Genomic DNA, 26,266 nt, shown 5'->3' on the forward strand with positions numbered 1-26,266 from the left:
GGCCCCGCCCCACCGTGCCGCCGGACCAATCAGCAAGCAAGGCTTTCATCTGTGTACGTGCTGAGCTCACTGCTCAGCATGGCTATTTCCCGACGCGGGCATTAGGCTGTTTTTTGTCATTTCGGGTGGGGGATGGCAGCGGCAGCAGCAGCCTGAAAAAGAAATCATCCTGGCCGGGTTCGGTGTCATGCTCCGGAGCTTCTACAGCCTTCCTATCTCCCTCTCCCTTCCCCTGCTCCGCGGCTCTCTTCGGCAACTCAGCAGCAGCTTCTGACGTCGGGGCCTACCCTCTGCGAGTCCCGCTTGTTTCAACTTCCTTTTTCCACAAAGGTGCGACTCGTAGAGGGAAGGCCTCGATGTCGGTAGCTTGTCTTGATCACCGCTGCTGACGAGTTGCTTAAGAGAGCCGCGGAGCAGGGGGGTGTTGCCAGGTGCAGGTAGAAGGGAGAGGGCCAGATGCAGGACTCGTGGGTGAGGGAGGAGAAGAGAGAGGGGAGAGAAACAAAAGGAAATATTTCATACTGGGCTGGGCCGGAGTGGAGGGAGGGTGGAAAGATTCTGGCTACAGGGTGCATTAACAAAGGAAAAGGGGGGAAAGCTGAAAATGGAGATAGTGACACAAAGAAGAGAAAGGGTAAGCAGGACCTTCTGAATAAGGATAGAGATACAGAGGGGACATGAAGAGGAGGTGAAATAGAGACATAGAAGTAATGCTGAAAAAGTGTGTGTGGGGGGGGGGAGATAAAGACATTGAAAGGGCAAATGGTGAATATGGGGTAAAGACAAGGACAGAGACAAATGAAGATTCTGAAAAAGTGGTGAGATAGGGATATAGGTGAGATGGACACAAAGAAGGGTGATGCTGGAAAATAGGTGGAATGGTAATTCTGACAGACACAGAAGGGAAATGCTGGATCAAGGAGAGATGGGGCTCAGGCTGGATGGAATGAGGAGAAATGCCTTGTTGGCCCGGAACTTCCTCTCCTACGTCAGAATTGACGTCAGGGAGCGGAATGCTGGTCAGCGCGACGCTTCTGCAGGGAAAGCTTGGGACAGCGGTGGCTTGGGGACTATTCCCCGATGGCGGTGGCAGCAAACCGAGTGGCTTGGGGGAGGGCACGGAGAAAGAAAGAAAGGGGGCAGACAGAGAGACAGAAAGAAGGGGGAACAGGGAGACAGAAAGAAAAAGTTGGGGGAGAGAATGAGGTCTGGAGGAGAGGAAACATACAGGAGGCTGAAAGAAAGGAAGAAAGATTGGATGCACAGTCAGAAGAAGAAAGTGCAACCAGAGACTCATGAAATCACCAAACAGCAAAGATAGGAAAAATGATTTTATTTTCAATTTAGTGATCAAAATGTGTCTGTTTTGAGAATTTATATCTGCTGTCTATATTTTGCACTATGGCTCCCTTTTACTAAACCGCAATATTGTTTTTTAGCGCAGGGAACCTATGAGCATTGAGAGCAGCGCGAGGCATTCAGCGTAACTCCCTGTGCTAAAACCTACTATTGTGGTTTAGTAAAAAGGGAGGGGGTGTATTTGTCTATTTTTGTATTTTGTTACCGAGGTGACATTGCATAGAGTCATCTGCCTTGGGAAATGTATATGGCAGATATCTTTGTTTTGTGTTCAAAAGAAAAGGAAATGCATTTCTGGTTTTATTTCTACAGTGTTGAAGTACTTGTTGGCCCTTGCTGTGACTGGTGGGGATCCCCAAGCACCGCCAGCAGAGGACCTCCTCTAGAGATGGTCAGAACTCCCCTCCACCAAGCGCAGCAGTCGCTGGCAGCATCCATGAGCCACTGAGGTGCCAGCATCTGTGACTCAGGGACGCTACTGCTGCCTGCCAAGCTTGGCAAAAGGGACCCCAGGCCAACTGCAAAGGAAGTCCTCAGCTGACAGTTTGTGGGTTCTCATCAGCTGAGTATTTATATTTTATATTTACATTAGAGGTTCTGGTAGAAACCCATTTACAAAGTATGTATTCTTCCCAATTAATATTTCCAAATTAATAGTCTCTTTGCTTATTTGTAAATGGGTCTCTACCAGAGCCTTTAATTCAGTAGCATAATTAAATAAAATAACTATTTCTGAAGTTTATAGGGAAGGATGGTGACGGAGGGGATTCCTCGCGGGGACGGGTGGGGACGGAGGGGATTCCTCGCGGGGACGGGTGGGGACGGAGGGGATTCCTCGCGGGGACGGGTGGGGACGGAGGGATTCCTCACGGGGACGGGTGGGGACGGAGGGATTCCTCACGGGGACGGGTGGGGATGGGTGGGATTTTGGCGGGGACGGGTGGGATTTCTGTCCCCGCGCAACTCTCTAGTCTGCCCTCCAGTCACCTCATTGAAGACATCCAGTTATAGAAATGCCTCTTAAATTTACATTCCTTTGCGCGTTGGGAGCAGTGTGGGCCATTCAGCTCGGCTCCCCGCGCTAGAGACTGCTAGCGCCGTTTCGTAAAAGAGGGGGTAAATGTGCCAAAAAAATACCTTTTGCAGAAATCACTGCCTGTTAACACTGCAGTTGGATGCATATTAGGTGGTCTAATTCACTTCAAGATGCCAATACTACCAATCCCATGGCAGAATAAACTATTTTCTTAACCGAATGACTCTTAAGTTCAAAGATGCCAAGTTACCATTTCCAGGCTGGAGATTTTGTGACAGTCCTCGTTTTGAATTTACATCCCAAAGTAGCGTAGAATTTGTAGTGCCTTATTCTGCCAATTAAATCAGTGCTTCACCTTCCAGAATGTATCAGAACGGGGGGTGGTCAAAGCCCGGACTGTCTGAAATTCTTCAGCCTGGAACTGGGTAGCTTGGCATCTCTGTAAGTTCTCTTGCTTTTAGCCAGGACCCGCATAAGTGCATCTGTCAGTTTCTCTCTCTCCCTCCTGTCAATTCCTATACCCCTTCATAACCACTCCTTGGAAAGACCTTTAGTCCACTAGAACTCACAGCAGCCATTCTACCTAATAATAGGGGCAGGAACAAATGAGGATCCCTCCTCCTCAGGTTACCCCACTGAATGACCCGGCTCTAGAGGGTGAAGTCCGATCTCAGGAAGGTGTTCAGGAGGGAGGGTCTGATCTCTTGCTGGGGGAGGAATCTGGTCTGCAGGGAAGTTAGGAGGGGAGTCTGAACTAGAGAGTTGCGCGGGGACAGAAATCCCACCCGTCCCCACCTGTCCCCGCCAAAGTCCCACCCGTCCCCACCCGTCCCCGTGAGGACTCCCACCCGTCCCCACCCGTCCCCGCGAGGAATCCCTCCGTCCCCACCCGTCCCCGCGAGGAATCCCCTCCGTCCCCACCCGTCCCCATGAGGAATCCCCTACGTCCCCGCCTGTCCCTATAAACTACAGAAATAGTTATTTCATTTAATTAGGCTACTGAATTAAAGGCTCTGGTAGAAACCCATTTAAAAATAAGCAAAAAGACTTTATTAATTTGGAAATATTAATTGGGAAGAATACATACTTTGTAAACGGGTTTCTACCAGAGCCTCTAATGTTTATAAATTTTTATCAACACAACTAATATACTACTTTATCCTTAAGCAAAAAAAAAAAAAAATAATAATTTTTTTCCTACCTTTATTGCCTGGTTTCTGCTTTCTTCATGTTCTCATTCAATTCCTTCCATCCACTGCCTCTCTTCTCTCTGTGTCTTCCATTTGCTCTGTTACTGTGCCTCTCCCTTTCTCCCCCCTCCCAAATTGGTCTGGCACCCATCTTTTTCCCTCCGCTCCCCCCATAGTCTGGCACCTCTGTCTTCTTCCCTGCCAGCGTCTTCTTCCCATTCCCTCTTCCCCATTTCCTTTCAGTGTCCTTCTCCCCCACCATCTTTCCCATGTCCTGTCAGGCAGCATCCTTCTCCCCTCTCTGCCTTCCCCATGTCCTTTCAGCGGCCTTCTCCCCCCTCTGTCTTCCCCATGTCCTTTCAGTGGCATTCTCCACCCCTTTGTCTTCCCCAGTGCTTTCAGGGTCCTTCCCACCCCCTTCCTCCCGTTTACCCCATGTCCTTTCAGCGTTCTTTTCCACCCCTTTGTCTTCCCCAGTACTTTCAGCGGCCTTCTCCCCCCTTAAGCGTCTTTTCTTCTCCACTCCACCTTTCCTCCCTCCCTGCCTCCACCTTTGTGGCGCTTTTGCACCCGACCGACAACAGAACAGGCCCGGTCGGACAAATCTCCCTGTCCTGTAGCCGCGAATCTAAATTACCTTCTTACAGCAGCTGAAGTAGTGAAGCTGCTGTAAGAGGTAATTTAGATTCGCGGCTACAGGGCAGGGAGATTTGTCGGCCGGGCCTGTTGTCGGTCGATCGGGGGACCTGACCGGCTGTGCACATTCTCCGGGGCGGACCGCCCCCTCCCCCCTCTTTCGTACGCCATTGCCTTCTTCCTACCTTCCCTACTGCACACAGCCGACTGGAAGTCTTCCTGATGTCAGCGCCGACGTCAGCGCTGACATCGGGAAGATTTCCGTTCGGATGTGTGCTGCGACAGGGCAGGTAAGGAGAAGGAGACTACCCTCGCGGCTCGACCAACCCCGCTGCGATCCAACCCCGCAGGAACCCCGCGACCCTCGGAGGCGTCCCCACGGGATCCCCGCGACCCTAGGGGGCGTCCCCACGGGATCCCTGTGACCCAAAGGGGGAACCCGCGGGATCCCCGCGGGTCCCGCGGGATTCCCATCATCCCCGTTCCCGTGCAGCTCTCTAGTCTGAACTCAGGGGATTGGACCATTTTAGGAGTGGCAGGCATTAAGAGACAGCACCCACATCTATAGCCATTACCTGAAACCTATGCGGGTGCCAGCCAATATTCAGTGTCAGCACTTGCTTAGCTGCTGGCTCCTCTCCTGCCCCGTCCCTGAAACTCCTCTCTCCTGCCCTGCTCTCTCGTACTGATATTCAGTGACACTATCTAGTAAAGCGGCACTGAGCATTGGCCGCTGTCCCACTGAACACGATTTAAGTGGTCAGAAGTCTCTCCTGCCCACTTGAATTGCTTTGAATATCAACCTGTAAGAACATCAGATCCAGTATCCTGCTTTCACAGTGTCCAATCCAGGTCACAAGTACCCGGTAAAAACCTAAATAGTCACAATAGTCCATTCTACCAATCCCGGGGCAAGCAGTGCAGACTATAGACTTTTCCTCCAGGAAAACCCAGTTATGCTAACTGGCAACAAGATCCAGAGCTTAAGAATTCATAGAGTGGAAAAAATATTTCCATATAACTTCATTGAGTGCCCCTAGTCTTTGTAATTTTTGAAAGAGTAAAAAAAAAAAAAAAAAAGCAATTTTCTTCCTATTCTACACCATTCAAAATTTTGTAGACCTCATAACAACCCCCCTCCTGTCTATTTTCAAAGTTGAAACTCTAAACTCTTTATCTTTCCTCAAATGAGAGGAGTTCCATCCCCTTTATCATTCTGATCGTTCTTCTTTGAACATTTTCTAATTCCGCTACATCTTTTTTGAGATATGGCGATCTGAACCGAACGCAATACTCAAGACGAAGCTGCATCATGGAGTGAACAGAGGCATTATAATATTCTTGGTTTTATTTACCATCCCTTTCCTAATAATCACTAGCATCCTGTTTGCTTTATTAGTCACTGTCGCACACTGGGCGGAAGATTTCAGCATATTGTATACAATGACACCTGGTTCTTTTTCTTAAGTTATACCCTAGCATGTTTTGGATTATTCTTCTCAATGTGCATCACTTTGCATTTGTCCAATTCAAATTTCATCTGCCATTTGGATGCCCAACCTTCCCCTAAAATGGACTTTTTGCAAACTGTGTGGATAAAATTGTTTGAATTATTTAACATGCAGAATTCGATCCGATGATATGAAAGAGGCTCCGTGTGTGTGTGTGTGTGTGTGGGGGGGGGGGGGCAACAACCACCATCATGACTCTTACTATTTTTGAGCTGTGGCCACAAGGGCCAGCATTCCATACCTGGGCAGATAGCTCACCTGCACCCATGCTGTCCACAGGCCTGTGTTGTGTGTACCCTATGTGTTAAATATAGAATAGATAAGGTCCGCACCCCTGCATTTACTGCACAGACTTTCCATTCCACACCTTAGCTTTAGCAGTTAGGGTACAGTAGGTGAAAAATCTTACCACACTTTAGTAAAAGGCCCCTTACTGTGCTTAAGTTCTGTACCTTTCTATATGCACATTACTTGTTAGAAAAGTAAATGCTAAAAGTGCATAAGAAAATGTATGGAATAGGAGTACTCTTTTCTAGAAGTAAGGCTTATGGCAGCTCTAGTGTACATTTTTTATGTATCAGGTCCAGATAAGAATATCAGTTTTGATAACCTGTTGCAGTCATAATTAAGGTTTCAGTTCCGTAACAGGTAAAGATATTCAAATGCTTTAAAATGCATCCAGCTAACAAGAGTTTTGGTATATTAGAACTTTCCTGAGATTTCAAACACCGTTTTATACTGTCCTCTTCTGGTCAGTTTATAAACAGCATCAGCATTTTCTTTGAAAACTTTCAGAGAAACTAAAAGAAGTCCAGGAGAAGGAAAAATATAAAAAGTGGGAGTAAAGGAGCACAGAAATTGAAAAATTTTCACTATATACAGGAGAGAATGAGTGTGTATGTACAGGGAGGGAGGGAGAGAGCGCAAGTGTGTATGTAAAGGGAGGGAGGGATGGAGAGAGATAAAGAAAGAAAGAGAGAGTGCATGTGTGTGTGTGTGGAGGGGGGGGGGAGAAAGAGAGAGTGTGTGTGCGTGTAGGGGTAGGAGTCTGCTATTAGGAGCGTCTTATTTTAAAATCATACTTCCAAAACTAGCAAAAGAAAATACATAGAACTTATTTCTTGAATTTTTATATATTATGTTTGATGTAGTTTCTATATTTCTTGAATCTTGCTTTCTGTACAAGTTCATACTTGATTGTTATATTTGAAAATTTATAAATAAATAAATTTAAAAAAAAAAAAAAAAATACAATAGACTTGGATTCTTTCACTTTGCAGATTTTAACTATAAATAAAAAATAATTGATTTGTGGTACCCTCTAGTGGCGATTGCTTAGATTTAGAGCACTGGAGGATGGTGTAACTTACAGTGCTGTGAATACTCTATGGAAACTATTTCAGAAAGCTTTATGAATCTCTGAACTCCAATAATCAAGACAGGAAAGCATAACCAAAGGGGAAAAAAGGAGAACCTTTGTTTTTGAGAATGTACTTAAGATTGCTAACTAAATTTAGCTGTTTTCTTAGGAGGAATTTATCACTCAGTAAAATAAACCTTATGACAAATTATGAAATGGACCAAAAGCACTTAAGATTACCGTAATGACTAAAATTTACTTAGACATATTAAGCATAGAGGGGCATAATTTAAAAAAAACCAACGTCTAAGTCCCCTTTGGGCCTAAGTCACTAGACGCTGAAAGTAGGCAGCAGGGAAATGACCATTCTAAAGAAAAAAAAAAAACCCCGTCCAAAATGAGGTGTTTTTTTTGAGAATGGCCTACCTAAACGTTCAGCAATCTTATCGCCCAGACTGCCACTATGTCTATCCCTACAACATATTCCCGACCAAAAAAATCACCCAAGTCTCAAACGTCCAAAACCAGACCTTTTAGGTAAAGGAGGAGACAGTCCTTCACCTAAAAGCAGGATTCTGTAACTGGCTTCTGTTATAAACAACGCCGGTTACAGAATCCTGTAACTGTCCCCTACTCCCCCCTCCCTGTGGATCGTGGCAGGAGAGATGCCTAATCTGTCCTGCCGCGATCCCCCCTGAACATCGCGATTACCGGCAGGAGGGATGCCCAATCTCTCTTGCCGGAAAGAACTCCCTCACCTTGAACCCCTAACAGCGGACCGGCAGGTGGGATCTCATGCCTTCCTGCAGGAAACCACTAAATCCCCCCTGAAGCCCTAACAGCTGACCGGCAGGCCCCCCCCACCAGCACCCCCACCCGAACCCGCAATCGCAGCAAGAGGGATCCCAAGCCCTTCTGCTGATACCTACACCCCCCTCCCCAAAATACCGGCAGGAGGGAGCCCAAGCTCTCCTGCCGGAAGACCTACCCCCTTGGCATCTCTCCTGCCGCGATCACTGCGGTGGGGGATGGACAGATTACCGAGGCTGCTGAGCTGATCGCAGCAGCTGTGATCAGTTCAGCAGCTCCTATTTGGAACTTATACCTGTTTTGACTTGGTCTAAGTCAAAATGTATAAGTTCTGACTGTGCAATCTCGTTAAACTTTTGGTTATAGTTGCAGTACAATTAAGTCTAGGTCGGCCCACCTCACGCCCTTTCCCCTCCTCCAAAAACATCTCTTTCGCTCTAGGCGTTCAGAGGCAGGGTAAAGGCCTAAATTGGCTTTTGATCGTCTAAGTACCGATTTAGGCCACTTTTTGAACTTTTTTTTTAAATTATTATGAGCCTCATAACTTCTGCAGTTTATAACTGAAAATTTCCTACATCTAGCCAATCACCCAAACATTAACTGGTTCTGTCAAGAGCACACCTTGGGAATGGCTTCTGATCTACCAATTTATGAATGCCTAAATTTAATGGGTCACTGATTTTAGATAGCTAAATGTAGCTGCACAAAGGAGGTAAATTTGTAACATCAGAGGTTTAACCAGCTACTCCAAAAGTTATCAAGTTAGCCCTTTGATAATCTACCCCATAAATACTACTGTAATTACATCTGCTTACTGGTCCAATCCTCCATCCTGAGCTTACTCAACTACTGCAACATTATCTACCTGGGGTTCCTTCAAAAAAACTATTCAAAGACTACGTATCATCCAAAATTCAGCAATTCGACTGATCTTTGGGCTGAAAAAATGGGAACATATTACTCCCTACTACCAAAAACTCCACTGGCTACCCCTGGAAGCAAGAGTGCTGTTCAAGTTTGCCTGCCTCTGCTACAAATCCATCCATGGTTTGGCTCCCCTAAACATGGTCCCCCATTTTACCATGGATCGTCCATCCAGACCCACTCGCAAAGCTCATCTCTTCAGCCATCCAACTCTAAAGGCCTGCCGTTACAAAAGACATCTGAACAGAACTCTAGCCTTCCAAGCAGGTCATCTAAATGACTGGCTGTGCAATATTTTCTCACGCTCCTCATCCTACCTAAACTGCAGAAAATTATTAAAAACTAATCTATTTAACCGATTTGTAGCCCATGACCCCTACCCCACCCTTGCCCCCTAGATCTCCTTTTCTCCTTCCTTCCCGCTCACCTTACTCTTGACCCCTTATATTGTACCAGCTCCCCTACTTACATCTATTAATTGTATCTATTTTGCTGATTGTTCCCATTCACCGATTGTATTTGCTGATTGTATCCTTTCTCTGATTGTACCCATTCGCTGATTGTCCAGCCCTTCTTTATTGTAAACCACCTCGAACTTCTACGGCTTTGGTGGTATATAAGAAATAAATTATTATTATTATTATCTGTGGCACTGTTATACCTTGGTAACACAGAAAAAAAGAACGAGGAAGTAAGAGAGATGTCAATAGCTCTAACTTTATGTAGATAAATTCAAATAAATAAATAAAACAAACTTACCACCCCATTAGCTCTTACTGTGGGAGCATAAATGTCTGGGAAAACATTCTCCAAATACCACTTGAAACTCTTACAATTTAAAGACTTTCGGAGTTCTTTTTGTTGAATTAGGTCTTCAACACCAGAGCTTAGCATTAGCAGGTGGGTACCATGACCATAAAAAATTTCTTTATATTCATCCAACCAGACTTCCGCAACACGGACCAAGTTCCTCTCTACTGTTTGTACGCGGTCTTTGGGAAAGCTGTATGGATTATCACTTCTGAAGATGTGGCCAACTCTAGAGCAGGGGATGATTTCAATTTCTCCTCCACACATCCAAACCTCATCAAGAATAAATGATAAAATGAGAATCTCAAAGTGCAACACCTTAAATTCAGCACATTATTAGAGGCATGTGGCTTATAAAGTAATACTAGTTTTTAAGGAGAGTGGAAACAGATAATTAGGGGTTTACGGAATAATTATTAATGAAAGATAAGGTTCTTACCTTGCTAATCTTCTTTCAGATAGACAACATAGCATTCTGTAGAGTAACTGTTGATTCCCATTAGTTGCAAATTTGCAGAAGGATGTCACTTTAAAAAACACCCTCTGAATTCCTCCCCTTCTGCAGTAGAGAACAGCTCCCTCTCCAGTTGGTACCAAAGCAATCGAACTCTACCAAATCAGAAGAAAACAAGAGGCACGGAGAGCTTCCCCAGCAACAACACTTATTCTGCTCTGTAACTTATGATAAAAGAGCAATAATTAATAAACATTTAACAATTTAACTTTGAACAACAAATTATGGACATGAGTAGCTAAGAACCAACCTAAGTGCAACTAGCTGAATGAGGGCATCCAGCCCTGCTTGGCTCTTTGACTGTAGAAGAGATCTACCTTCACGTCCTTAACTGTGGCCATGATATTCATTTCCAGTCTTTCCCAGCATTACATAATGAGGGTGAACGCCCTCTAGGACAGAGACCACTCCCCCGGACCCAGAATCTGTCTGCTGAGAAAATTGGCTTGGATTTTTTGTACTCCTGCAACTGAGTAGCTGAAATGGCTTGTAAGTGAACCTTCGCCCACTGGAACAACATCTGTGCCTCCAGGCATAGGGGAGTGCTTTTCGCGCTGTGGATTTGTCTAAAAATACTTTGTCTGCCTTCCCTGTTAGGAAAGACTGAAACTCCTTCAACACCAAACGAATGGCTCTCAGTTCCAGACAATTGATGGGCCACTTACTTTATGATAGGGTCCATTTACTCTGGAGCGGAAGACCACAGCAGTGGGCCCCCTAGATGCTCAAGTTGGCATTGGTCATGAGAGTCATCCATGAGTTGACTCTAAGAGGCATGCCCCTTGATAAGGCATCCCCCTGGAGCCACCAACACAAGCTGCCCCCGAAGTCTAGGGAAGCTGCATCTACAGGGAGTGGTGCTATGGAGACCACCTGGACAGAAGAGAGTACTGGAATGGCTGCATATGAGCTCTTGCCCATGGAACAACTTTCAGAGAAGCTGCCATCAAGCCCAGCACCAGAAGATAATGCCAGGCGTGAGGCTTGGAAGAGCCAGGATCTCTAAGATCTGCTTCTGTTTGCATGGCTCGGGAAGAAAAACATGGCCCTACGCTATGTTGAAATGGACTCCCAGATATTCCAAGCATTGAATCAGCTGAAGGTGACTTTTTCAGAAGTTGACTATCCAACCCAGGTTCTGGAGGAGATTCACCATCTGCTGTACCATGTGCTTGGCTTTCCTGTTGTGAGGAGGCTCTGATCAGGTAATCTTGTAGGTAAGGATGAACCTGGATGTCCATCTTGCGTAAATAGGCTGCTACAACCACCATTACCTTGGTAAAGGCAAGGGGAGCTGTGACCAAACCAAAAGAGAGCACCACAAACTGGAAGCGATGCTGCAGAACATGGAATCTCAGATGTTTCCTATGATCAGAATGATGGGGATGTGTAGATACACCTCCGTTAAATCCAGAGAGGCAAGGAATTCCCTGGGAGCCACTGCCATTATAATGGAACAGACTGTCTCCATGTGAAAAACATGGGACCTTTTGTGCCTTTCTTGGGCACTATGAAGTAAATGCCAGAGCCTGATGTTTCTTTGAGAACTGGTTCTAAGGAATGAATATTCAAGAGTCGTTGCACTGTCGCCTGACCTCCTTTTCTGGTCATCTGACTAGAGGGTCGAGGAGCAGATCTTGAGAGGGACGATTAGACTTGATCTTGTTCCCCTCCCGAATAATGTCCAGAACCCAATGGTTTGACAAAATATGTTCACATTCCCTCCAGAAAGCCAACAGCCATCTGCAAATGTGAGGAGGGGTGGCCATCACCCTGGTGTCATTGTGGCTATTTGGTAGCTGAGCCACCATAGGAACCCGAGGGTTGCTGGCACCTGTTACTGCCAAATCTCTGACTGGACCCATGGAAGGGCCTCTGAGAAGAGTAACTAGAGGCAAACTGGTGAAATCTCTTAGAGATATGAAAATTGCCTCTGCTACCCCCCTATCTAGGAGGGATTTGGGATGGTGATCCATCAAACTGGCCATGAGGTCATCTAAACCTTTGCCAAAAAAGCATTTGCCCCTTGAAGGGTAATCTGCTGAAAGTGACCTTGGAAGATGAGTCACCCGTCCACTGTCTGATCCTGAGCATTTGGCGGGCAGAAAAAGAGTAAGCCAAAAACCTTACTCATGACTCTGATGAGGTCATAAAGAGAATCAGCCATATAACCCACTCCCTCCTTAATCAGGTGGACTATCCTGCAATCTTGTATGACAGATCCATGTCATGAAGAAGGCAGCTGCTAAAACTTTGATACCCAAAGCCAGCACTTCAGACTGTCTGTTAAAGACCACATCCACCTTACGGTCCTGTGCATCCTTCAGCATCACTCTTCTCTCACTATGAAGGGAGATGCATTTAGTCACTTGAGCTACTATGGAATCCACTTTCAGCTGCGAAAACAGCTGTTGGAAGTCCGGAGCCAAAGGAAAGAGCTTAGATGTAGCTTTGGCCACCTTTAGAGAGCATTCAGACAACTTCCATTGGACAGTGACTAAGGGGGTGATGTCTGGATGAGCAAGAAAAAAGGTCACCTGGGCATTAGTGCTGCTCTTAATGGAGCACTGAGAGGAGGAGAGCTGCTGGGCATCAAGTTTCAATGCAGAGAGGGTGTCAGGAATAACATGTGAAATAGAAGCTGATTTGAAAAGGCGACGAACTGAGGATCCTAAATCATCCAGATGCGCAGAGGAGCCATGTGATAATATGATAATAAAGGGCATGTAATGATACTTCCAATATTTCCAGTTCTGCTCCTAAGGGTTACTGATACTAGGAGCTGGATATGCCTGCTTGGAAGATAGATCCCCTTGGGGCAGAGCTGATGCACTCGCAGGCAGTGCAGCACTTTCTGGGCCCATTAAGTAAGCTTTCCATAAAAGGCTGACAAAAATCAGAAAAGCCTTGCACTGGAGGCCTTGAGTTCCCATGCAAGACCTCAGACTAGGGAATTAGGGCCTCCACCACCACGCGCTTCCATTTTGTCCCATTGTTGCTTGTGGCCTCTGAGTGGGATCTCTTCCCCGCAGACCGGGCTTTCTGGGGTTCCAAGGCCCAAGAGGATAGATTAGAGGCTCAGCTCAAAGCTCCTGCTCCTTCTTCTCATGCCCTATGGCACAAAGAACACAGCCAATCCTCAGCCAGTAAATCTGTGCAAAAAACACAGGAATTGAGACTAGATTGACATGGGGCATCCATTACAGATGACCCTCTAGGCAAAACAAGGGGTTTTGAAGCAGAAATAAGGACTTTGAATTTTAAAAAATAATAATTAAAAATCCACGATGGCTATTACCAGAAAATTTGCACCGAAAATGGTTCATTGGAGCTTAATTGAAAAACAAAAAATAGCAAAACAGGGGTTTTGGAGGTGGGGGAACCTAACCTTAACTCCAGAAATCCTTGAAACCGAGATTTTCATACTTCCCTCTCCGATTTTCCCCATAGTGAATAATGAGAGTACTCACTGTGACTTCTGATGACTGTCAGCTTGTATTAGCCTGCTTGCATGGAAAGGATTTCTGCCTCAGAGATAGCTATCACAAGTCCGCTGTCTGCCAGTCAGGTGGACCCCTAACCACAGACCCACCCCCACCCCCAAAAGTCCATGCGACGTGACAGTAGGAGAAATTTCACAGCCGGCTCCCTGATACCCAGACGGTTGTTACACAGGGGCCCCACAGCCTGTGCTCAAGCCTCTGATAAATCAGCAGCCGAGCAGCTACCAGGGGAACGGACCTTGAGCTCCTGAAAGGACACAAAGCAGATTGGCTCCACAGGTACTCAAGGAGATTGGCCTGGGAGAAGCAGTCCACCCTCACGGGACTGTGTCCCTTTCCTGGTGAAGTAAGCCCAAAAAGGGACCTCTGAGCATTGAAGCCATGCAGAAAATTTGATTTCCAATGACAAAAATACCCAAAAATAATAAAAAGAAGCAGATCAGATTAGAACAAACCTTCTGAGTTCGGTTGCAGAAGGAAAAACTGAAGAGAGTTGTTCTCTACTGCAGCAAGGGAGGAGTTCAGAAAAGTGACACCCTTCTACAGATTCATGACTAATGGGAAGCAATGGTTACTGTACAGAATCCTATGTTTTCGCTACTGAAAGTGCATTATCAATAAAGTGTTGTATAATCTAACATTTACATACTAAAACGTCTACAGAATGCAATTTGCATCTGGATTAGTTTCATCAATAAGGTACACAGCAATAATACAAATTAGTTCAGAAAATAATTGGCTCTTTAGGTATTAAAACTAGATTTCCTATCCAGGGTTAATACCTGCAAAATTTCACAAAACCGTCTTATTGCAGGAAAGTTAACTACAATGTCTGTCTCATCCAAAGTGTCTTCCATTAATCTTTCCCAAATCCCTGAAAACAAGATTGCACCTCTCGGCATTCTCCTTATCACTTCTCAAAAATCAGCATCAAGTCTTTGAGCTGCAGATGTTAAACCTCTTTCAAAAAAAAATAAGACTGGGTCCTGCTACTCCATCATCCTTGAAAAACTACTGGTAGTTCAGGCATCCGGGTTCCCACTTCCTGATGAAAATGAGGAGGCTGCCATCTTGTTGAGATCCAGCAAATAATATGTATTAGGCTGGTTAAGTGCAGTTTAGTACATAGCCCTTTTATTATGAATTAAATTAAATTAGTTTAAACAGTTAATTTTTGCAAGTCTAAGATCATCTAAAATTCAAATTGTAATTTATCAATGCTGGCTTTGTCTATCATTAAACAATAAGGCCCAGATTCTATAAAAGATGCTTAAAATTAGGCCTAGATCAGTATGCCTAGCTGATCTAGGTGCCTATTTTAATTTTTTTTTTTAAAGTTTAGTTGGCACTGATAGCAAGCAATTAACACCTCATAATTGACTTAAATTAAAATTAATTGTAAGTTGTGATGGCCGTTGCTGGTAGGCTCCTGGGGCCGGGGCGGTTTTGGGGTGCCGGATATTGCTCTTTATAATTAGGCGTGTCTTTTACGCCACATCCGGGACTGGGTCTTGGGTACTGCCATGTATACGGATATTTTCCTGGAGCGAGATTATTATTATCCTTCTCATCTTCTCTCTCTATTGCAGTCTCGGTTGGCGGCTATGCCAGTTTTCTGTCGCCGTAGTGTTTGGTTGCGCCCCCTTTGGAAAGTGTGGCGACGGGTGCTGCCTTTTTGGCGGCAGGATCCTCATGTTAGTGTGTTACTGCCTCTGACTGGTAATCTTTCGTTTCTCCCAGGGCTACTTCCCTCTATCTTCGGGTGCTGGCGGGCTCGAGGGTTCGAGTTTCTTTTTCATATGATGTGGGGTGATGGGACGCTCCTCTCTTGCGATGAGTTGTTGCGTTGCGGTTTGCCTTCTTCGGGTCTTCTCTTTGCTCATTGTCAATTGCGGCATTATGTGCAGTCCCTTCCTCAGAGTTCTCTTTCTTTGGATTTTGGGATTAGTTTTTGCGCCTTTTTGGAGGGGGGGGGAGGACCATGACTTGGGGATCTCGGACTCCTTATATCATAAACAGCTTGGGGCTCTTGGGCCTCCGCGGGACTTTGCCTTGGTGTTGCGGGCTTGGCAGAGGGATTTGGGGCGGAAGCTCGAGGTGGGTTTTTTGCTTCGGGCTATTCGCCGTATCCCTACTTTGGTACATAGTGCGGAGCTTCGAGAGTGCCACTTCAGGACCTTGTTGAGAGCGTATGCCTCCCAGAGCCGGGCCTACCATATGGGATGGGATGTGTCGATACCCAATACTGTCTCACCTGTCATGCGGAGGTGAACTCTTATTTTCATGGTCTTTGGGAGTGTGAGAGTATTCAGAGCTTTTGGGGGGCCCTGGCTTCCTTTCTTCAGGGTCTCCTGCAGATTTCTGTTCCTGTCTCTGCCTATCATATGCTATTCGCTCATTTTTCTTTGTTTTCTGTGTATACCTCTGCTGAGAAACTCTAGGAGGATTGTGTGGCGTGGTGGTTGGATCTACAGCCTCAGCACCCTGGGGTTGTGGGTTCAAACCCCGCGCTGCTCCTTGTGACCCTGGGCAAGTCACTCAGTCCTCCATAGCCCCAGGTACGTTAGCTAGATTGTGAGCCCACCGGGACAGAGAGGGAAAATGCTTGAGTACCTGATTGTAAAACCGCTTAGATAACCTTGATAGGCGGTATATAAAATCCTAATAAACTTGATAAACTTTTTGAGCAAATGTTATATTTTGGGGAAAAAGTGTATATTGAATTTCTGGCTGGCGGATGGCCCTCCCTCCTTCTGGTACTGGAGGAATAAATGACCTTCTCAGATGGGAGACCACGCTGGCTTCTTCCTCTCGTCGACGGAGCAGAGACTTTGTTCATATTTGGACTCCCTATTTGGACAGTTTGTCTCCCCGGGTTCGTAGTCGAATCTTGAATAGACTGCAGTTGTATTCCTTTCCACCTGTCTGATCTGGGGGGGTGGGAGGGGTTGGGGGGGGGTCTGCTTTTTGGGGGGGAATAGGGGGGTGGGGCGTTTTGTAACCTGAGAGGACATAAGAGTCCAGTCCTCTTGGGGGAGGGGAGCCCTGTTTTCTATATTTGCTTTTGCCTGATGTTTGCACTTGTTATAGTTTGTTGCTTAATAAAAAACAGATTTCACCTAAAATTAAAATTAATTGGATGGTAGGTACCTAACTCAGTAGACACCTAAAATTTTCATGAAGGCGCCTAGTCCAAGGCTCCTAATAGAAAGTGGGTGTGGTTAGGGGGGACGGTTCAAGGGCATGTTTGGCATGTAGGCACCTGTTTTGGATTTAGGTGCTGGCTGGTACCTAGGTGCATTTATTTAGGCCAAGAAAACTCTGGTATAAATACAGTGCGCCTAAGGTTAGGACACCTACTGGTGCCTAAATCCACTTTAGGCATCACTGTGTGTGATTCTTTAAACAGTGCCCAACTCAAGATTGACATGAGCCAAGTGCCTTGTTCCTAGGCACCGTTTATAGAATTGGGCCCTAAAGGTTTGCACTCAATATTAAGTTTCACTAATGGATGTATTGCAGTGTTTCCCAAGTCAGTCCTATTCAGGATTTCAGGATATCCACAATGAATATGCATGAGATTCATTTGCATGCACTGCTTCCATTGCATGTGAATCTCTTTCATGCATATTCACTATACAGTAGATATCCTGAAAACTTGACCGGTAAAGGAGTACTAAGAAATGACTTGGGAAACATTGGTGTATGGCATATAAATGATAGAAATATATTAATGTTGTATTACATAGAAACTCAGAATATCCAAATATTGTTGATTTCACATGTATAATATCTTTAATACCTTGAAGGAAAGTTCCATATTTTCACCACCCCATACATCTAGTCCAGAATCATATGTTCCCAGTTCATAAAAATACTTTCTGTCAATTGAAAATAATCCACCTGCCATTACTGGACACCTAGGAAAGGAAAGGAATAATTAATTTCTAAATGTAAATGTTCAGACTTTTAGACAATTGGAAATTCACAATATATCTCAGCCATAACACATTCTATCAAAATGTGTTGCTCAGTGGACAGCATGATGGAATTTTTCACCCTTGAAGAAGCCAGTGTTAATGAGTGAAACAATGGCCCTGTCAGGTGCATTAAGAAACGTGCTCTTTTAAGGTGTTATAATTAGAGTTAAGTTTAGTTATTTGTTTTTCAACACAAGTTTTAGAAGAAAAACGCAATATGAAGTAAAAAAGAAAAGAAAGGAGGTTATTTTTTTAAGACCGCTAAAGGAACCGTTTGCAAGGAAGACTAAAAAATAAGTCTATAGGCACAGTTGCTGGTCTTTATTTTTCCTATAAAATATAAGAAAAGATAAATTGTGTTGCCAAGTAACAAGAGCAACTTATAGAATGTTACAGTTACATGAATCTGCTTAGTGTCTTATGGTTAATCTAATCTAATAAAACCCTAAGCCGCGCATATGCACTCCCACTTGCTCCCATTTTCTGTGCGCTGTAGGGTACCGCAGGTAGGAGTGCGCATGCGCGCGAATCTCTCTCTCTTTCTCTCTTCCCCTGAGGCGGATGTTGGCCGTGGCGGCTGTCGGCAGCTGAAGGCCGTGGCGGCTACTGGCTGTCAGCGGCTGCAGGCTGCAGCGGGCGAGCACGGAGCCACCAGCAGCGGGTGGCGGTCAGCCTGAGAAACCCCTGACCTACAGGCCGGGCTGAAGTTTCTGTTTTAACTTAAGATGCTGTAGCGGCTCCTCTCACGAGCTGCTCCTGCATCGGAGAAGGCGGCGATCGTGAGAGGAGCTGCCGGAAAGTTACACTGGTTGGGGCTTGGGCTGTTCGGTCCGTGCAGACTCCTCTCGCGGTAAATGGAGGGAAAGGGAATGCTGCGGCTGCTGCACAGGGAAGTAGGGAAGGAGATAGGAAGAAAGACACAGGGACAGGGGCAGGGAGAGAGACAGAAAGACAGACAAGCAGTCAACCAATGCCTCTCCTTACCGGCGTCTCGGGACACACCTGGAATCTGCTACGGCACACTAGTGTGTGATACACTGCCCTAGGAAAAGGTTTTAGTGAGGCAGAAATGATCCTCTAGTGCCTTGATAAATGTGTTATTTAAGGTACTTTTTAACTACTGAAGTTTATTAAATGCAGTTGAGCATATGGCTCTTTTAATCTGAGGTCTGTACCATATGATCTTATCAATTGTATGAATGGAAGCCTTGCTAGATAGAGGATTTGGTTATAAGAGACCTGTACCAGCTGGTCTTATCAGTTTGAAATAATAGTATTGCTCTTGTCTAGCACCTTTCTATATTTTAATAAATTTAAGGGTTCTGCTCCATATTTATGGTTATTATGTCTTTTAAATTATTATTCCTCAGCCTGGTACACATACATCAAAGTATGGTATAGGTTCATAGACGATGTTTTTTGCATCTGGACGGGACCTATAGAACTATTAACTCATTTCGTTGATTGGTTAAACTCATTGGACTCCAATCTGAGATTCACTATGGAGTCCAATTCATCCCATATATCTTTTTTGGATGTATGGGTCACTAAGTCAGAACACATCCTGACCACCACAGTGTACAGAAAATCTGTTGAAGTCAACAACTACCTCAGTTACACTAGTTGTCATCCCACAAAACTAAAACAGTCTTTACCGGTCAGCCAGTTCCTCCGTGTTCGTAGGATTTGTTCTGACACCAAAGAGTTTCGTTTTCAAGCGAGGAAACTTTACGCCAGATTCAAGGAGAGAGGGTACCCTCATAATGTTCTACAGAACGCTTACACTAGGGCCCTTTTCGCTAATAGGGAACTCCTCCTCTCGGCGACTCCTACTCAAGAAGCGGAGGGCACCACATGCATACTGACTTTTTCTAATCATGCTGCCCGTGTGGCCCAGAGCATCCGGAAACATTGGCCTATTCTTCAGCTTCACCCGGTCTTCCAAGATTTTCCCCGTATAGCGTATTCCCGGGCTAAGAACTTAGGAGATTACCTGGTTCATTCTAGATACAGCAAGAACAGGGGCTTTACTATGCGGGAAGGCCGCCATTCCAGATGCAGTGACACTTGTGACATTTGTCACACCACCATTCAGGGCAATCAGTGGCAACATCCCCACACTGGCAGATTATACACTCTAAAGTCAGACACTACTTGTAAATCCATGTGGGCTATTTATGTTATCATCTGCCCCTGCACCATGATCTATGTGGGTCGCACACAGAGAACTGTCAGAACCCGATTGATAGAACATCGGTCACGGATCAACACTCAATCATTGAATTCTCCTATGGTCCCCCATTGTATCCAGCATGGCCATACTTTCCGAGACCTACGCTGGTTCATCATTGAATGTCTGTTTGCTGACTATTTGGGTAACAAAACTAAGTGGTTACAGAGAAGAGAACAATACTGGATTTTTGAATTACAGACCCTGACTCCTAATGGACACAACGATTACATAGAATGGCAACTTACATACTAGCCTTTTTTGCGATCTGTTTTTTGCTTAACTTTTCTTCGTACACACAGTATAATCCCATTCGTATCTTTTGTGGGACTTACTTCGTTGATACGTTGTCATTTTTTACTCTTTTTGGTATTTAGGGAATTTCCACTTCTTCCCTCAAGAAATTGGTCATCTGACTTTTTCATCCAATAATACCAGTGGCTGCAGTTTAAATCTGGAGGCGTTTTCCTCTGTTAGGTGCCATTTTCTGCCTTACTTTCCAAGCCATGCCGGAGGAATCACCAGTCTCATTACAGTCCAGTTGTTCCTGAGGAAGGGGGTGTGCACCCCCGAAACGGAGTCCCGTTGGACGGATGATGTCACACATCGGCTGGCTGTTCTACAGTTTAAAGAAGCTAAGTACTTCCATTTATTGACTGGCTTGGTTCTGATTTGGACAGATTTGGACACTTTCTTTCCTTGTTTGGCCCCCCTGGCAAGGAGTAGAGACAAGAATTTCTTAACCTCATAGTGTGTTTTTTTGATTTCTAGAATCTTTTTTCACACGTAGCACTTTTTGGGGGTGCACTTGATTTATTCTCACTTACAGGAAGAACCCGGGGATGTTTCACAGTTTACACTCTTTCTGAGTGTCAGCCGGTGACAGCCTTTCCCTTAGTGGGTGGCTGTGTTACTGAGGGTTCTCCTGTTTCACACTATGTGTAATTTGCTGATTAACTTAGATTGAGGTTTCTTCTTGTCTCTCCCCCTTGTCAGTTGGTTTTCTTGGGGTTGGGGAGGTTTTGCAGCAGTTTTAAATTATTTTAGCATTAATGTCTGGGGGTTTAAGAACCTCTTATGTGCAACCATGTAGGTGGTCACGTTAGATAAAGTTTTGTCCTATTATTCATTATTTTTCAGTTTCACATATGGAGGTCCTAATACTTCTTATGACTTTTACTATGATGTATGGCTCTGTGATTTCATTCTAATGTTGAGATATTTTGTTATACAAGAGAATTTTTTAAAGTTATTTATATCCCTATTTTTGTTGTTTTCATAGGTGAAATTGCTGTCTACATTTGTTGAATACTGCTCCTGAGTCAGACACTGAAGTCCTGAACCATGTCGGGCATGTGGTCATTATAATCAGTCACAGTTTGCACTTATACTTATGGTTGCTTTCAATAAAACTGAGGCTTTAATCACAGATACTGGCCTTTGTGCACTGCTCTGTGGTTTACCTAATTGGAGGCGCCTAGTTACAGAATTGTCCTTATAGTATCAGGCTGGTAAGATGCATTTTCAGCTTGTTATTATCTGCATAGCATTTGAAAATCCATGGGCAACAGGCTTGTTTACTGGCTGCTGGTAAATGTGTAGATGTGTTTGAAAATTGTGCTGAGTACTCAGAGTTGGGGAAGTTGATTGAAGGAAAAGAAAGGAAAGGAAAAATGAGAACACAACACAATTAATGGACTGTGCTAAGCATACATTTTCTTAAAGATAATATACAGGGGCATAATAACACCATAAAAGGGAACTTTATTTTCAGATATTACCGTATATACTCGAATATAAGTTGATCTGAATATAAGTCAAGACCCCCATTTCCCCCCCCCCCAAAAGGAGGAAAAATGGTTGACTCGAATATAAGACAGGGGCTTAATATTCAAGTGCCATGCCCTGCCAGGATCTGCACCCAGTGTTCCCTCCCACACGCCCTTCTCTCCCAGGTTCTGCATTCAGTCCCCTCCCTGCCAAGTTCTGCACCCAGCCCCCTTCCCTCCCTGCCCTGCAAGTCTCTGAACTCAGCCCCCTTCCCTCCCTGCCCTATCAGGCTCTGAACTCAGCCCCCTTCCTTGCCAGACTCTGAACCTAGCCCCCCTAACTACCTGCCAGGCTCTTCACCCTGTCCCCCTTCCCTGCCAGACTCTACACCCTGATTCCACCTTCCTTCTTTTCCCCCTCTAGTTGTCTAATGGTAGGCCGGGACAGGAGGCCTGTCCGATACAAAAATTTTTTTACCCCCCCCCCTCCGCGTACCTTTTCCCTGGTGGTCCAGCGGTGTATCCCATGCTGAGCCCCTCCTTCCGATCTCGCAGCTAGTAGTGCACCTAGGCCGGCATGCAGGAGTGAGCTTTTTGAGCTCCTGCCTGGCCCTGCGCCGCTTCTTGAATGGCTGCCGTGAGAACCGCCAGAACTGGTGGCAGCCATTCAGGAAGTGACGCAGGGCCAGGTGGGAGCTCGAAAAGCTCGCTCCTGTGTGCCAGCCCAGATACGCCGCTGGCTGCAAGATCGGAAGAAGGGGCTCAGTGCGGGATACACAGCTGGACCACCAGGGAAAAGGTACGCCGGGGGGGTGGGGGTGGGGGGATTGGTGGTAGTAAAAAATTGATAGTATCAGCTGGGATGGGAGACGGGAGAGATCCCTCCTGTCCCGGCCTAATGGCAGGTCTGCAGCAATATAGGACAAGACCCCCATTTTTGGGTCATTTTTTTGGCCCCAAAATCTCATCCTATATTCCAGTATATACGGTAATTGGGTGACTTTTCAGAAATTCTCAGCTAAATAAAGCAAGCTTCCATAAGAAAGAAACACTTTTCAGGAGCTCTCATTACTTTCATTTATCTACTAGACATGATTGCTTCTTTTTTTATGCCCATGAGATCAATACTATTATAAGACCTGGATCTTTCATACCTACTGTACCTGAATGTAACTTGACAAGAACTTCTGAGAAAGGCATGAGCTAAATCTTAATTCTAATCTCTCTTCATCTAGGCTCTCTTACCTTATTGGATCAGATTCTTTTATTTTATTTTTCTTAATGACTTCTAGAGGAATTGGCTTCCACCCAAAGTTCATTGGCCAAGTAAAAATGCCTCTTTGGTAGCTGTCCACAGTCATGTATCTACATGGAGAAAAAAGAAAGTTGAATGATCCATGCTCCCTGGATGTGGCATACAGTCAATGACATCAAAGCTTTAAGTAGTTTACCTAATTCAAAATTACTAGGCTGACCTTGTGGCTAAGGTTGAGGTGCTGTGAACTGTGGCACTGGTATTTAGACTTGAGTGCCTTGTCTGTTATGGAACATGAGGTCAGGGAGCCCTGTGGATAGATTTGCAAGCCCTGCCCCTTCCCATGGACATTTTACTGGTTGTTAAATTATTCTCTAGGAGAAGTCAGCACATGAAAATTCTGAAAACTCTTGTCTGGCCAGTCCACACCTGGGGCTCTTCTGGGTTGATCTATGAGTATATCAGAATGATCTACAAGTACCCTGGCATTAGGAAAATATATACATAATACAGACAGCTAGAGTGAACTTAAGAGAGAAGATATCTTTAAAATGGGTATCTTCAAGGTGGTATACACTTTTTAATTCCAAAAAGAGTGAAAAAGGCAAGTGCTAAATCATAATTAAAATGCAAATAAAAATAGAAAAATTGTGGTGGAGTAGGGGGATAAGGAGATAGGAAACCCAGGAGAAACCCAAAAAAGAAAAAACACTATAGCCAAGGTACTGGTTTGGCTTTTATGTACCGTTGCTTTAAATACAATGAAAAAGCTCAACATACAAACTTAAAATGTTTATACTTCAGCAATACTGAGCACTATCGTATATCTTGCACATTCCGGATCTTTATTGTTACATGACTCAAACTGAGACTTACAGGATTACATTACATGACATTACTGATTTCTATTCCGCCTTTACTTTGTGGTTCAAGGCGGATTACATAAGAGTTGTTATGATAATAAGAAGTTATCACCTCTATTATAAACTTTGTGAATCTCACTACCCAATCATGTAATTGCGCTGTCGCACAAATCTTATGCACTAACACAGGTTGGTTTAGAGATTAACAGGGGTCTCAAGCGCTCACTACCAGAAGCCTGAGTTATTTATCAAAGCCACTGGCTGATACCGTGAGCTATCATCGGTCCCGTATCTTATCTCTATGCCTATGATTTGTGCATTTTAGTTATATTAATATTAACTTATTTTCTTTATAAATTATTCCTAAAACTCTATATTATTCAATGCTTCACCATTCCAAATTCATCAGGATTACTTAGCTTTTTTTGTATCTTTTTCTTGCTGATTTATTCCCATTCCATGTAACTCAGGATTTCTCAACTTATTTTCATTATGTTAATCCTGTTATTTTGAGGAAAAATCTTGAGGAAAATAACAGGATTAACATAATGAAAATAAGTTGAGAAATCCTGAGTTACATGGAATGGGAATAAAACAGCAAGAAAAAGATACAAAAAAAGCTAAGTAATCCTGATGAATTTGGAATGGTGAAGCATTGAATAATATAGAGTTTTAGGAATAATTTATAAAGAAAATAAGTTAATATTAATATAACTAAAATGCACAAATCATAGGCATAGAGATAAGATACGGGACCGATGATAGCTCACGGTATCAGCCAGTGGCTTTGATAAATAACTCAGGCTTCTGGTAGTGAGCGCTTGAGACCCCTGTTAATCTCTAAACCAACCTGTGTTAGTGCATAAGATTTGTGCGACAGCGCAATTACATGATTGGGTAATGATAATAAGAAGAACATATTGTTAAAATATTAAGAAGTACTTAAGGAATAGTTTGAGCATTTTCTAATTTGTTAAAGAGTAGTTGGTAATTGCAGGAGGAGTTCAGAGCCTGTTTGGTTATGTTATATTGGTTTTATGTATTTTTTGAAGAGTAGGGTTTTTGTTTCTTTTTTGAAGGTTTTGTAGTCTGTGGTCGAAGTCAGCAGATTGGTGAGCTGTCATTAGGATCATTAGGAAAGTACTTTACACCATCAATTTTTTTAGGTTATGCATGCTAATGCAAACATTAGCACACAATATGCAAAAAATTACAGGAAATTTTCATATTTCCTGAGTGTGCAAGAAATAGGCTTAACATGTGGGAAAGTCCCACATTAGCATTCACTAAGCTAATTTATTAGGAAGCTTTAGTAGACATAGCTCTTAGATGCATGAACTGACACCACCTCTGTTAGTAGTCTAAGCACTTAGGCCTGGATTCTGTAAATTGCATCCCGATTGTACATATTTAGGGCTCCTTTTACTAAAGTGTGCTAGCGTTTTTAGCGCACGCACAAGATTAGCGTACGCTATAGCATGTGCTAGCTTAAAAATTACTGCCTGCTTAAAAGGAGGTAGTAGCGGCTAGCGCGTGCAGCATTTTAGCACACCTTTGTAAAAGGAGCCCTTAATGTTGGTACCTGCTGGGCTGAAGCAGTTTAATGCAGGGTAGTCTAGCTCTGGAGCTGCACAGTTATGCTGCTCAGTCTCTCTGGTGTTCCTCTGCACAGCCGCAGTGAGTGGTGGGAGGATTGAGCCAACAAAATTCTTGAAGGGAGGTCTCATGCTAAGGCTCACTACTGGGAATAAGAGCTGGAGATTGATGGCCAATCAGGAGCACTTCTACAAGGAAGTATTCATGATTGGCCATCAAGCGCCAGTTCTGTCTCCCTGAATGGTGGATGTACAGAGCTCTCCCATGTGAGTGGCAACCAGCAACAGGTACACTGAAGGATCGAAAAAGCTTAGAGGGAACATTAGATCAAAGGTAGGCCGGCATTTCCATGGGAACTCCGGAGCATCCATACCCATGGGAGTCCCATAGACCTGAGGGGGGATCCCTGTGAGAGGCCTATGGACCTGGGGGGATCCCTGCAGGGTTACATAGTAACATAGTAACATAGTAGATGACGGCAGATAAAGACCCGAATGGTCCATCCAGTCTGCCCAACCTGATTCAATTTAAATTTTTTTTTTTTCTTCTTAGCTATTTCTGGGCGAGAATCCAAAGCTTTACCCGGTACTGTGCTTGGGTTCCAACTGCCGAAATCTCTGTTAAGACTTACTCCAGCCCATCTACACCCTCCCAGCCATTGAAGTCCTCCCCTGCCCATCCTCCTCCAAACGGCCATGCACAGACACAGACCGTACAAGTCTGCCCAGTAACTGGCCTAGTTCAATCTTTAATATTATTTTCTGATTCTAAATCTTCTGTGTTCATCCCACGCTTCTTTGAACTCAGTCACAATTTTACTCTCCACCACCTCTCTCGGGAGCGCATTCCAGGCATCCACTACCCTCTCCGTAAAGTAGAATTTCCTAACATTGCCCCTGAATCTACCACCCCTCAACCTC

General features: G+C 44.6%; 1 protein-coding gene across 2 annotated transcripts in view; it reads right to left on the reverse strand.

Moving 5' to 3' along the window:
* Positions 1-26,266, reverse strand: part of GALNT5 (polypeptide N-acetylgalactosaminyltransferase 5) — a 127,511-nt gene that overhangs the window by 22,620 nt on the left and 78,625 nt on the right. For both annotated transcript variants that reach the window (XM_033946142.1, XM_033946144.1), the window contains exons 6-8: positions 22,878-22,997; positions 17,456-17,573; positions 9,586-9,909 (exon numbers count right to left, since the gene is read on the reverse strand). In XM_033946142.1, the coding sequence (XP_033802033.1) occupies positions 9,586-9,909; positions 17,456-17,573; positions 22,878-22,997 (562 nt within the window). The remainder of the gene's footprint in view (positions 1-9,585; positions 9,910-17,455; positions 17,574-22,877; positions 22,998-26,266) is intronic.

Source organism: Geotrypetes seraphini, chromosome 5 (genome assembly GCF_902459505.1).
Source record: "Geotrypetes seraphini chromosome 5, aGeoSer1.1, whole genome shotgun sequence".
In the NCBI taxonomy this organism is placed as follows: Eukaryota; Metazoa; Chordata; class Amphibia; order Gymnophiona; family Dermophiidae; genus Geotrypetes; species Geotrypetes seraphini.